The following is an 11,562-nucleotide window of genomic DNA, read 5'->3' as shown; positions in this document are numbered from 1 at the left end:
GATTGGTTAGTCCTAAAGTCACAAAGAATTGTTGTTTTGGACACTGACATAGTGTCCATGACACAATTTTGACCGCAAGTTTGTACTGCATTATATTTGTAAAATCTGAAAAACATATAGTATGGCAAGCGTACCTTTCCAGATAGTATACCAACATTTATAGGGTGTGTCTAGGGCACATCTAAGTGAGTGAATCAAGCACAAAAAGGAAAAGAAAAAAAGAAAATATTCACACGAATCTTAATGTAAAATCAATGATATAGGACTTAGATGTGCAATACTTATGGTACATCTAGATGTGCTTTAGCAAAACTGATATTTATATTCTTATTATGTACAATCTAAATTATCGTAAAAGGATTATTGATCAAAGGTAAATAATTTTAATGTGCATATTCTAGGACAATACCTATTTGTGTGTGGAGGTGAACAGTAGACCTCTATTTTAGAGCCCGTTGTTTTGTAGAAACGGATTCCTAGTCCTATATAGGATTGATTCACATCCTTCACATTTCATAGGAATAAAAACAATAGCTCAGACCTTTTACATCCTAACAGCCATCCAATCATTCGGCTTGGTTAAACCAAAGTCCATGGATGACTCAAAAATGTTTGGCTTGGTTAAACCAAAAGGTTGATCTCTCTGGATGGTTCACGGCAAAGGAGGGGGGGTATGCCCGTAGTAATGATGTTTGGGTGATAATGGCAAACAAACGAATTGGGGGTACTTACCCTTTAACACAAACTTTAGGACTAATCAATTCTCTGTAAAGTTAGGACTAAGGGGCTTGGCATCTCTCCCCACCTTATGTTATGGAAGGGGGCTCTGGCCCTCACAACACCACAAAATGCTTCTCCGATAGTTGTTTATGTTGGAGTACATGTATCTTGTAATCATTATTGATCCTATAATCACATACACATGGTGTACTAATACCTTATTTTCTGACAATTATATTTTTTATTTTTATGCCCTTATGATGGATTTCTTGCTATGCAGTATATACACCTATGAAAACGGTCATCCTAGAGATCCTAAGTAACATCATCGGGATAGCAAGGCATGGTGCAACCTTTTTGCCTAAAAGCCTATAAAATTACAGCAACTTACTCTGTACTTGCAATGGCATATGTATGGCAGAGGTAATACTAAAATGGCACAACATCACAAGCATTTTTAGTTAAGAATCCCACAACACAACCCTCCCACTAATGATCGCAAGACCACAAATGTTCGCTTGTCAAGATATTATGCGTACTTGGTAAGATCTATTCCAGACTTACTTCCATACGAGTACAGATGGTGCAAGAGCATATAAAATGTTGCCACAGAGGATTCCATGAATGTTTTGGTCGATACCGCTATCAATGGCGGAGCTATGTGAATGCCAAAGGGCAGCCCCAACTTTGGAAGAAATACTAAGAAATTTTGTTGTGGAGGATTTTTTAATTGAACATCCTTGTGTAACTTGACCATTGGCTGCAAGGGCATCCACAACACGTAGGTGATGGCATTGTTAGAAGAAAACTCTGAAAAGTGACACTATTAAGGAGAGCTAAGTATGTGCAACAAGCCGAGCAAGCATGCTGGTTAAATTGGTAGTCCGCAAAACATGTGGACCATTGTCAAGGAGCTATGGTCTGAACTAATTCTACAACCTTCATAGACAACTCTAGACCATGACAAGAAGAATGATGGCTTAGGGCCCAACTCAAACAAGGTCGCAATACATCTACACACATAAGTATAGTACTGAAAAATATGACTTTTTTTGGATGAATCCCTTACTATGCCAACCATGAATACTTTAGGGGGCGGGGCGGGGGCGGGGGGGGGGGGGGGGGGGGGGGGGGGCTCTGGTCCTGCCCCCACCCCGTCCCCGACACCACACTATTAAACCCATTAGAGCAAGTACAATATAGCTGAGTCAGCTGGCTATAAGTATATTCTTGCTTAGTTGGAGGAAAGAAAAGAGAAGAGAGAATGTAAGCGGACTCTTGGTGAAGAGTCAGCTCTAGCACGTGCTCCTAGGCACTTTGTGAGAGTGAAAGTTGGTTAAGACCTTATTTGCTACCAAAAATTACATTTTCCAATGTTTATGCTTTTATTACGACTTTCATGGTATATAATATATGCCCGTGGAGGTGCTCATTTTTCTCTATATAGTGGTTCGCCCATTGTATTCAGTTTGCACTAGGGTCTCCAAAATGCTAGTGTCGTACTTTGCAAATGTCTAATGTACATCTTAAATACATCTTGTATATTACTATGCTCCCTAAGTTTTAAGGCCTCACAATCAATTGAAGTTGTTGATTTTGCATTGTGTCTCAATTTTTACCTGGTCTTCATGCTGGGTCGTATGGAGGGATTTGCCACTCGGTGAGCCCTCTTGGTAAGCGATTGGGGTGTGTGGGCCAAGATTGTCGGTGGGGAAGTGCTTCAGTTTGTTGCCAGCAAAACAAAGAACAGTAGTGACGAGCGCGTGTGGCCTTTCTCGGTTGTCTTTCTATTCCCCATTCTTTTATATATTTAGCTACATGTATTTCCTACATGGCATGTGTTTGATAAAATGCAAACATGTGACGCAACTGATCGAGCGCTCCTAATTCACCCGTTCAAGTTGCTTCCTACATATTGTAGGCGATTCTCATGCCAATCACTTGATTAAATCTTATATTTGGTTTCTGTTGTTGTTGGTATGCTTGCATCTGTCCCTCTTAATTTATCAATGTCACGCTTTCCTATTTATTCTGCTTGCACTTCATGTGATTCTATGGATGTATGTTTGTCTTTCTTTCTTTCCTTCCATCTAACAAATCATGTTGTTTCAATTAATTTGGAGGTTTTTCACCTTTGGTAAGGTAACAAAACCAGTCAGATTTCCCTGATAAAGGCTTAGTCCGGGTTTCTTGGTGTAATTTGTTCAAATAGTTGCTTGCGACTGATAATTTAAGCTTGGGAATCTTGTTAAGTCATTTCATTTCATTTCTATTACCAAGATTTCATCTCCTAATTCTTATCAGAACTTTTTTTTGAAAACCCCCATATATTAATCAAAAATAACAAAATTCTTACAATCGTTCATTACAAATCTAGCCACGCAGGGCGGAACACTATTACATAAAACACCGTCTGACCTACTATCAAAACAAAATTTAGCAATCTCATGCGCCACCCTATTTGCCTGCCTGTCAATCTTCACTATCTTGAAATCCTTAATGAGGTTTGAGACACTCATCGCCTCCTTTTTCAGGTCCACAAAAGGAGACCTGTCAAAAGAATCTTTTGCCAGAGAAAAAGCAACAGTCGTGCTGTCAGTCTCCAAAATAACAGGACTATGGAATGTAATACCAATATATAACCCAGCAAGCGCCGCACGAAATTCTGCTTCATCCACACAAGTGCACGACCCAATAAAATCCCATGAGGAAACCAGGACTTAGCCAAGGTGATTCCTGGCAATTATCCCAATGTTGGCAGATCTCATGCTCTCCACAAAACTAGCATCAACGTTTATCTTAATATACCCTTGGTCCGGTGGTTCCCAATTACGATGAGCCTTCGCGATTGGTGTGATGTACCTCCCATTATCAATCACCCCCTTACCTTTGATGCTTAAGTCAACTTGCGCACAGTTTTTGACATTTGTGAAAGATTTTCAGTAATTTCCCACAAAAGTGACAGAAGCACGTAAGGATTCTTTCCCCTTCCCAAAGATCATATCATTTCTGAGATGCCAAGCTCTCCAAAGCATGAATAAAACTTGATCACGTTCTGGCGACCCCAATTGATCAAGCAGAATAAACATCCAGTCTGGCCCCGTAAATCTGAAAAGCTCCTCGGCAGGAATATTCCACTCTTCTCTCATAGCAAAACGAAACGCACGCACCTTTGGGCAAGACACAAGGGCATGGAAAGTACTTTCATCCTCCATCCCGCATATAGTACACATACCTGACACCGTTTGGTGATGAATAACTCTGTTTACCTGGGTCACAAACTAGGTGTTGTTGTAGGCCAGCAACTACAGGAGCAAAGAAGAACAAGATTATTTGATATGTGTTGGCTATGTCCATAGTTTTCTTCACTTGTGCAACTGAGCGTTGCCCAAGTGAAGGTGTGAGGGAGGAGTCGGCGCAGCGAAGCGCGCGACATGCTTCTAGTATAAGTACTATGTGCAGACTAAGGTGTTTTCTTGTGATATGTCTGGTAAAATCATGTGCTACTAAGTAAAAGATAGTAGCATAAGATCAACAATTCATGTTGATACCAACAACAAAGAAAGTTTTAAGAGGAGGCTTACGGCATATGGATTAGATGGTAATAATTGTTTGCGGTGTTAACCCAAATGGGCAAATAAGTAATGTCAATTATGTCAATTTTGAACCAAATAACGGGGAGCACACACAAATTACAATCAATCCAAGTAGGGTATTAGAGTTCTAGACAACTTCTTTAGACCTATGGTGGACTTTAGTTTTTGCCGCCGCTAGCGGTGGCACCACAACTACTGCTAGACTTTAGTTTTTGCCGCCGCTAGCGATGGCACCACAACTACTGCTAGACTTTAGTTTTTGCCGCTGCTAGCAGTGGCACCACAGTAGTAGTATGGACGTATGGTTTGCTGCCAACACCAATAGTGTTCATGGGAAAGGAATTTTTGGGGACACAGAGAGGGGGGTGGTCGACTTAAATTAAATGGGCTCTGTATACTCTTACGTGTCATCGGGATGACAGATAAAACACTCACATACACCATAAGGCCTTCACCTAGCTACGTCAGATCAAGATCATGTTTTCATTGAGATTGATGGCTACCGAGGACCAGTTTTACCTGGCATTGGCAGTTTGATTTAGGGTGAGGATCACAATAAATTAATAGAGAGAGAGAAAATCTACACTGCAACAATAGTTGAGAGATGAATATGCAATTATCTCTTATTGAAATGATGGGGATTTGTTGCATACGTAGAATGCTTTATTGCATATACATGCTTGAAACCTAACAATGTTTTGTGCACGTTTTTTCACGGAACACGGAGAAAACATTGCAACGACATTGTGTACACACAGTAAAATATTGCAAGTGGAATTTCATGTTGCAACAATTGGATGCTCTAACTTCAAAAAAAAAACAATTGGATGCTCTAAATTTTACACATAAGTGGGATCAGAAGTCCTGGGAGACGGCCGGTCGGGCAAGAGGAGCACCCGGTCGAGTCCTCTAGCCCGGCGCCTAGCATAGCCCAAATGAACCTCCCATTTGATTGCAGTCATAGATTGGTAGTATCTCTTATTCTTTTTCTTATGTTCCTGGACCACAGAATTGTTACAAACTTGCATTGCTCAATTTATCCAAAGGACAGCAATAACATTGCCATTTCTCTAAGAGAGAAGTGCATATTACACCCCTCAACTCTAGCCCTAGTCTAATATACAACCTCCAACTCTAAAACCGTCTAATCTGCAACCTCCAACTCTTAAAACCGGCCAAAATTCAACCCTCCTCTCCCCTTGACCGGTTTTGACTGGGTCTGACCCATTGACTGATGAACAGTAAATTTGAAAAAAATGAAAAATTCAGAAAAATAAAAATAAAAAAATGTAAATTCAAAAAATAGTTGGGAACAAAATTTTAAAAATAATTTCGACTTTTCCACCGTGCGAACAGTAATTCAAAACAAGTTCGAACTTTTGGAACGAAAATTTTCCCTCGGTCACTTTTCACGCAGTGAAAAAATGATTTTCCTGATTTTTTTACTTTTTTGAATACTGTTCACGTTGTTTACAGTAATTCAAAAAACAAATCCCGGTGAATTTTGTTTCCAATTTATTACCTCCGGGTACATGTAAAAAAAACTGAATTTTTAATATTGTTCACTGGTGAAAAGTCGGATTTATTTTTTAAAAATTCCGTTCCCAATTTTTTTTGAAATACTGTTCATCCGGAGGCAAAAAATGCTTTCTGAAATTTTATTTTTCTGAATTTTCATTTTTTTTTCCGAACTTACTGTTCATCAATCAATGGGTCAAACCCGGTCAAGGGAAGGGGAGGTTTGAATTTTGGCCAGTTTTAAGAGTTGGAGGTTGCAGATTAAACGGTTTTGAAGTTGGGGGTTGTATATTAAATTAGGGCTAGAGTTGAGGGGTGTAATATGCACTTCTCTCTTTCTCTAACCCAATCAGCATTGACCTTTGATCTAACCCAATCAGTACATGTACAAAACAGAGTTCAAGAGAGCGTGATTCTGTGCTTGTGCAGGGTTAATCCTGTCTCATCCATACGGCGCAAAGATCTCATATAGTACGATCCCAACCATCCAACCATACCTGCTTTATTTCTTGAACACAATTTCTGATGTATATATATAACACAGTTTGTCGAGGCACCAACCAGCCACACTGAACACAGTATCAGCAACAACAACATTTGAGATAACATTAGAAATGGGCCAAAGAGGAGGTACTGGACTGCTTAAAAAGTCATTTTCAACAGCCACCCCCTTCTCTTTTTTCTCCTGCCCTCGGCTCTTAGCAAGAGCCTCTTACAGTACTAACTAACTAAGCTCCTTATTCAACAATCAAGCCGCGGTGAATCGGGAAAAATAGGTCCGCCTACTAGAATCACAACAACGAAGATACTGTGGGGCTGTCAACCGCAAGACCCATGGTGTTCAGTCCGTTGTCGACGTAAACAGTCGATCCAGTGATGGCAGAAGCCAAAGGAGACACCAGGAATGCTGCCGTGTTCCCGACTTCATCTGTTCAACATGCCAACATTCTTATAAGATATCATTTCTTAGAAAAAAGTTGCATGTCTTTGTGGAAATAAAACAAGGGAAGGAGTCGGTGAGTTATATGTAGACAAAAATCATTTTAACCTGCCAGAAGCTCCTTCTGCAATGGTGCATTGACATAAGAGTACTCGATCATCTTCTCAATGAATCCAATTGCCTTGGCTGCTCTGCTTCCCAGAGGACCTACATATGCATCCAAGAAATCACAATGAAGCAAATTTGATACACTTCCAAGTGCTGCCAATCTGTTTAACAGCTAAACAAAGCAGATTACCATGGACGAGTAATGTAACTATGACATGTTTAAATGACTTGAGCAAACATCCAAGAAAATAGTGATTGATTGCTTAGATAGTAACTAAATTGTACAAAATGCAATTTAAGTGCACTCGTTTATTATGCTAGGTTTCCTCCAAGATAAGTTAGCTGTCAGAAACCGTGTTTCTTCTGAAAAAGGATACCTGCAGATATGGTGTTAACTCGGATTTTGCCTTTGCGTCCAGCTTCAAAAGCAAGTACCTACATAAATTTGGAAAAAAGTCAAAAATAGTATTAATCATGCAAAACAAAGACCTCATGTTCAAAAATGTGCTTTAGTATTGCAGAGATAATCCTACTTTTGTATCACTCTCAAGAGCTGCTTTAGCTGAGCTCATGCCACCGCCATATCTATAAGCAAAAAACCATCAAATTAATAACAAGCAAAAATAGCTTGAAAATTAGCTTATCTCCATAGATCTTCAAGAAATATTTACCCAGGGATTGTCCTTTCAGATGCAATGTATGTTAGCGAGATACTAGCACCACCTGCAAAATATTTTAACCCATGAGGCGGTGAAAATATAATGGCTATGAGGTTCTGTCCAAGAACACATTATTTTATTAAGCTGGGCAGAGTTAATAAATGGTGAAAGAACTTTTCAGTACTGATGTCCACTTAGAAGTTCCATGCAAATGTGACATGTTATAAGAGCCAAACAACATCTCCACCATGATTCACATGCAAACTAAAGCTAAAATGAGACCGCATGCAGGAAAAGAAGGTTTGATCCTAGAAAAGTGGATTTTATGCCAACATCTCATGTGGACTATAAGTTGTATCACAGAGGTTGGCATTTGCATTGAGATTCATGCTAGAAGGTAGATCCAAATTTGAAACAAAAATAAAGCATGAAAAGGTCTCAAATTAAATCGAGCGGTAGTGGATTTGGCCAGGGAAAAATACAGTATGAAAGATAACTATATGAATACTAGCATAGTACTGAAGGGATGTGCATTACCTGGATTCATGATAGGAAGGAAGTGCTTAAGTAAAGAAACAAAGGAGTAACTGGATGCCGAAATTGCAGCAAGATACCCACTTCTTGAGGTTTCCAGCAAAGGTTTTGTAACCTTCAAGCATAAAGTTAGGTGGTTTTTCAGTGAAGGTGCTACAAAAATATTGAGTACGATGTCATGCATGTGCGTGTGCAAACATAAATGTAAAAAAATACGGAGAGGCTACCTCAGGACCATTAGCAAGAGAATGCACAAGAATGTCAATGCTGCCATATTCCTTCTTAACTAATTCGGCAGCTTCCTGTCAAGTGAGCAGATTCATATATTAGTCCAACTCAAGCTGTTGCAGAACAGATCGTATTTGTTAAATTGGGAGAGACACCAGAAGTGGAACATGCTTTGCAATGAGGCCCATAGGGCTAATATATATTGCCACAAGGATGACCTACCACTAAAAATACCACTTATATGTTACTACCGTTACCACCTCAAATTCAAGGCACATGCAACCACGTTGAGTTTGGAAGGGGTAAAGTTTATGTGATATAGTAGAGATGGTTATAATTGTGTCCCTTGTAATCCTAACATGCACTCATTGTTACACGACTAACCTTAACACATAACAATATTGTGCATGATGTTGTTTTGAAGCAAATTCAAAAATTAGGTAGTCATATATGATGGAGATGGTTTCATAGACATACCTTCACAGTCCAATTTGACGATCCTGCATACCTTTTGTTTGTTTTGACCTAACATAGTGAAATACAATGTTCATCAGAAAGCCATAGTGAAAAACAAACAAGGACATACACAAAAATAGAGCATTACATCTTCAGGAACATCCTCCGGTGAATCATAGACAGCATCCAGTGGGTAGACTTTAACAATCTCCATAAGAGATCCATCAGGTAGCCTGTACCAACAGCAAATTAGTCAACTGTAAAAAGATAAGTGTTTAGAAATATGTGGTGCACCGACTAAAACTAGAAATAACTATCCAGACTTCCAGAGCTATAGTACAGACTTCCGTGATTCGTCAAATTTTCCCCGCCTCAGGCTTGTCTCAAATATGTTAAGTGCCTGTCAAAGGTACAATCATCCATGAGACAATCCATCAACAAAAGCTTCCAGAATGATGGACACAAGGGTCAGATCAACATACAGGCACCCATGTACCAACAAGAATTTCAGCACCAGCTGCGGCAAGAGCCTTCGCAATTGCCCAGCCATAGCCGTTATCATCAGCAACCCCAGCAATAAATGCCCTTTTCCCTGAAAGATCACAGCATGATGAGAAAAAAATATAGTAATGAGAAGGCTTTATGCTATCTATCAAATCCAGTTTTCTGAATAATGAGTTACACACTTTCTTAGTTTTTTTAGTGCGAGAACACAAGCACCATTACATATTCGTAATCTCGAAACAGTAATATAAATGGACCTCCTCTAAACCTATTTACGTAATTTTCATAGTGTCAGCAATTCATGCAAATAAAACTACATGAGGTTACTGATTAGTAGGTACAATGAAACCTCCCCCAATTTTTTTGATAAACTTTTGAAGTACCCTGGGGTAGTAAGCTGAATGCCAGCTTTCAGGTAATGTGATTTAGAGCAACATGGCTTCTTTTTCACCGTTTTGGCAAACAAGCGATAAAATACAGTCCCCAGGAAACCCACTTTTCAGTTGTTGCCGATAAGAGAATTGTAGTTTTCCAGGAATCAGGACTATAACGAATTAATCTCAATAGAAGGTTCAAATATATCACGTACACACCTAAGTCGCTAAACTCCAAAGTAAGCGAATACGATCCCCTATGCGTCATAAACTTATAATGAATCAAGGATGGAATTTCAGCAATCAGTTGAAGTGGTATGCATGAACCTGACTGTGTTTAGAAAGGGGAGCAGCATATACTAAAAGGTGAATGATATTAACTACTAGTAGTACACTAAATCTGTATGATTATCTCACGATCCAATAAAACCGAAACAGAATCACAACAAGATGTGATGTCGAATTACATAATTTTTCTTTACATGCATAGAAGTACCAGAACATAATTGCCACCATTCCCGACACTGCTCACCTCTAAGATCGATGGGCAGCCCGGAAGAGCTACGTTCTCCTGACACCGCTCTTACGGCGACGGCGCCGCTCCGGGAAGAACCAAGAGACCTGGAGCAGGAGATTCTGGGGCAGCTCGCGAAGCTACCAGCGCCGAGCGCCAGGTCGATCCGTGAGACGGCCGCCCTCGAGGCGAGCATGCTCTGGGAGGCCGAGACGCAGGGGCGCGCGGCCAGCATCTGCACGCCGGCAGTTGCGCAAGGGGCCATCGTCCGTGCTGGCAGCTACGAGCCTGTTCAGTCAGAACACCACAAATTCATCACAGCAAGAAAGGATCTCGCGACAAGGATAAAGGCACGGCCAGAATCAGCGACGCCGGCCGGAAACGGCGGACCGGCTCGCAGCTCGTGCCGGGCCGGAGGATCTCCTCGGGCGAAACCAGCCGGCAGGCGGCGCAGGGCAACAGGCGGGGTTCCGTGGATCGGGGGCGGAGGTGAGGCGGGAGGCGGTGGCTTACCTCGGTAGAAGGCGGAATGCGTGAGGGGGGGATCTGGGGGGCGCGCGTGCTGTTGGTGAGCGCAGCAAGGTGGCGGCGATTCTGGAGCGGCGGGGAGAGCAGGTGGGAGGGAGAGTAATAGGGAGGGGACGAGGGGTTTTCGATGAGACCGAGGGGGAGAAGCGGGCTCGGTTTGGCCGGACCGCCGGAGTAGCTGAGAAACCGAGGGAGCCCCTCGGCTCTTTTCAGGCCTCTCTTTTGGTTTAAAGGAATTTCATATAAATTTTAGAAGATAGGATTTTTATAAAAAAAAATTTAAAGCCTTTTGGTTCATAGGAACGGATTCCTATTTCTACATAGGATTGGTTCCTATCCTCCATATTTCGTAAAAAAATGAAAAAAAAAGCCTAGACTTGATGGAAAAATTTCTTTGGTGTCAACCAAATGACATCTTGTTTCCTATTCCTACTCATAGGATTTGAGATATATGTCATCTCATTTCCTATAAGATTCCTATTCCTATGATAATCTTATCCTATGAACCAAAAGAGGCCTTACTTTTTCTGTTTTCCGGGCTTTTGTCAGCACAATTAAGCGATGATAAGTCAGTATCTTCTTCCTCCCCGGGCCTGGCCCTGTCACTCAGGGCCAGTTTTTTTGGGCGATTCTACCAAAATCGCCCCCCTCCCCAGCTTCTCCCAAAATCACCACTTCATATGTTTTTTACAATCCTAGATAATTAGACCTTAACTAGATAGGATTGTAAAAAAAATGAAGTGACGATTCTGGGAGAAACTGCGGAAAGGGGCGACTCTGAGAGAATCGCCGAAAAGAACTGGCCCTCAATCCCCACAGAGAACTTCCACTGCAGAAAAAAAAACACACACGCACGCACATATAGCTCCACATTTTCTCAAAA

The 11,562-nt window shown here is 41.0% G+C and overlaps 1 protein-coding gene across 1 annotated transcript; it reads right to left on the bottom strand.

Moving 5' to 3' along the window:
- Nucleotides 1–6,306: 6,306 nt before the first annotated feature.
- Nucleotides 6,307–10,825, bottom strand: LOC125521786 (enoyl-[acyl-carrier-protein] reductase [NADH] 1, chloroplastic). The gene is made up of 13 exons (XM_048686848.1): nt 10,665–10,825; nt 10,170–10,439; nt 9,242–9,351; nt 9,104–9,159; nt 8,908–8,992; nt 8,781–8,828; nt 8,303–8,377; nt 8,079–8,190; nt 7,554–7,605; nt 7,416–7,467; nt 7,260–7,317; nt 6,883–6,981; nt 6,307–6,762 (listed from the first exon to the last, which is right to left on the bottom strand). The coding sequence occupies exons 2-13, from the start codon at nt 10,414–10,416 to the stop codon at nt 6,626–6,628; spliced, it is 1,131 nt and encodes a 376-aa protein (XP_048542805.1). The 5' UTR covers nt 10,417–10,439; nt 10,665–10,825; the 3' UTR covers nt 6,307–6,625.
- Nucleotides 10,826–11,562: the final 737 nt, after the last annotated feature.

This window comes from Triticum urartu, chromosome 7, assembly GCF_003073215.2.
Source record: "Triticum urartu cultivar G1812 chromosome 7, Tu2.1, whole genome shotgun sequence".
Classification (NCBI taxonomy): domain Eukaryota; kingdom Viridiplantae; phylum Streptophyta; class Magnoliopsida; order Poales; family Poaceae; genus Triticum; species Triticum urartu.
This window is presented reverse-complemented; position numbering and strand designations above follow the sequence as displayed.

What these genes read in the sequence shown, in the direction of transcription:
- LOC125521786 (XM_048686848.1), bottom strand. Translation starts at nt 10,416, where the DNA reads ATGGCCCCTTGCGCAACTGCCGGCGTGCAGATGCTGGCCGCGCGCCCC. An exon ending in CGTCAAATTGGACTGTGAAG is followed by an intron (nt 8,378 to 8,780) that starts GTATGTCTATGA and finishes CTCACTTGACAG; the next exon opens with GAAGCTGCCGAATTAGTTAA. An exon ending in CTCTTGAGAGTGATACAAAA is followed by an intron (nt 7,318 to 7,415) that starts GTAGGATTATCT and finishes AAATTTATGTAG; the next exon opens with GTACTTGCTTTTGAAGCTGG.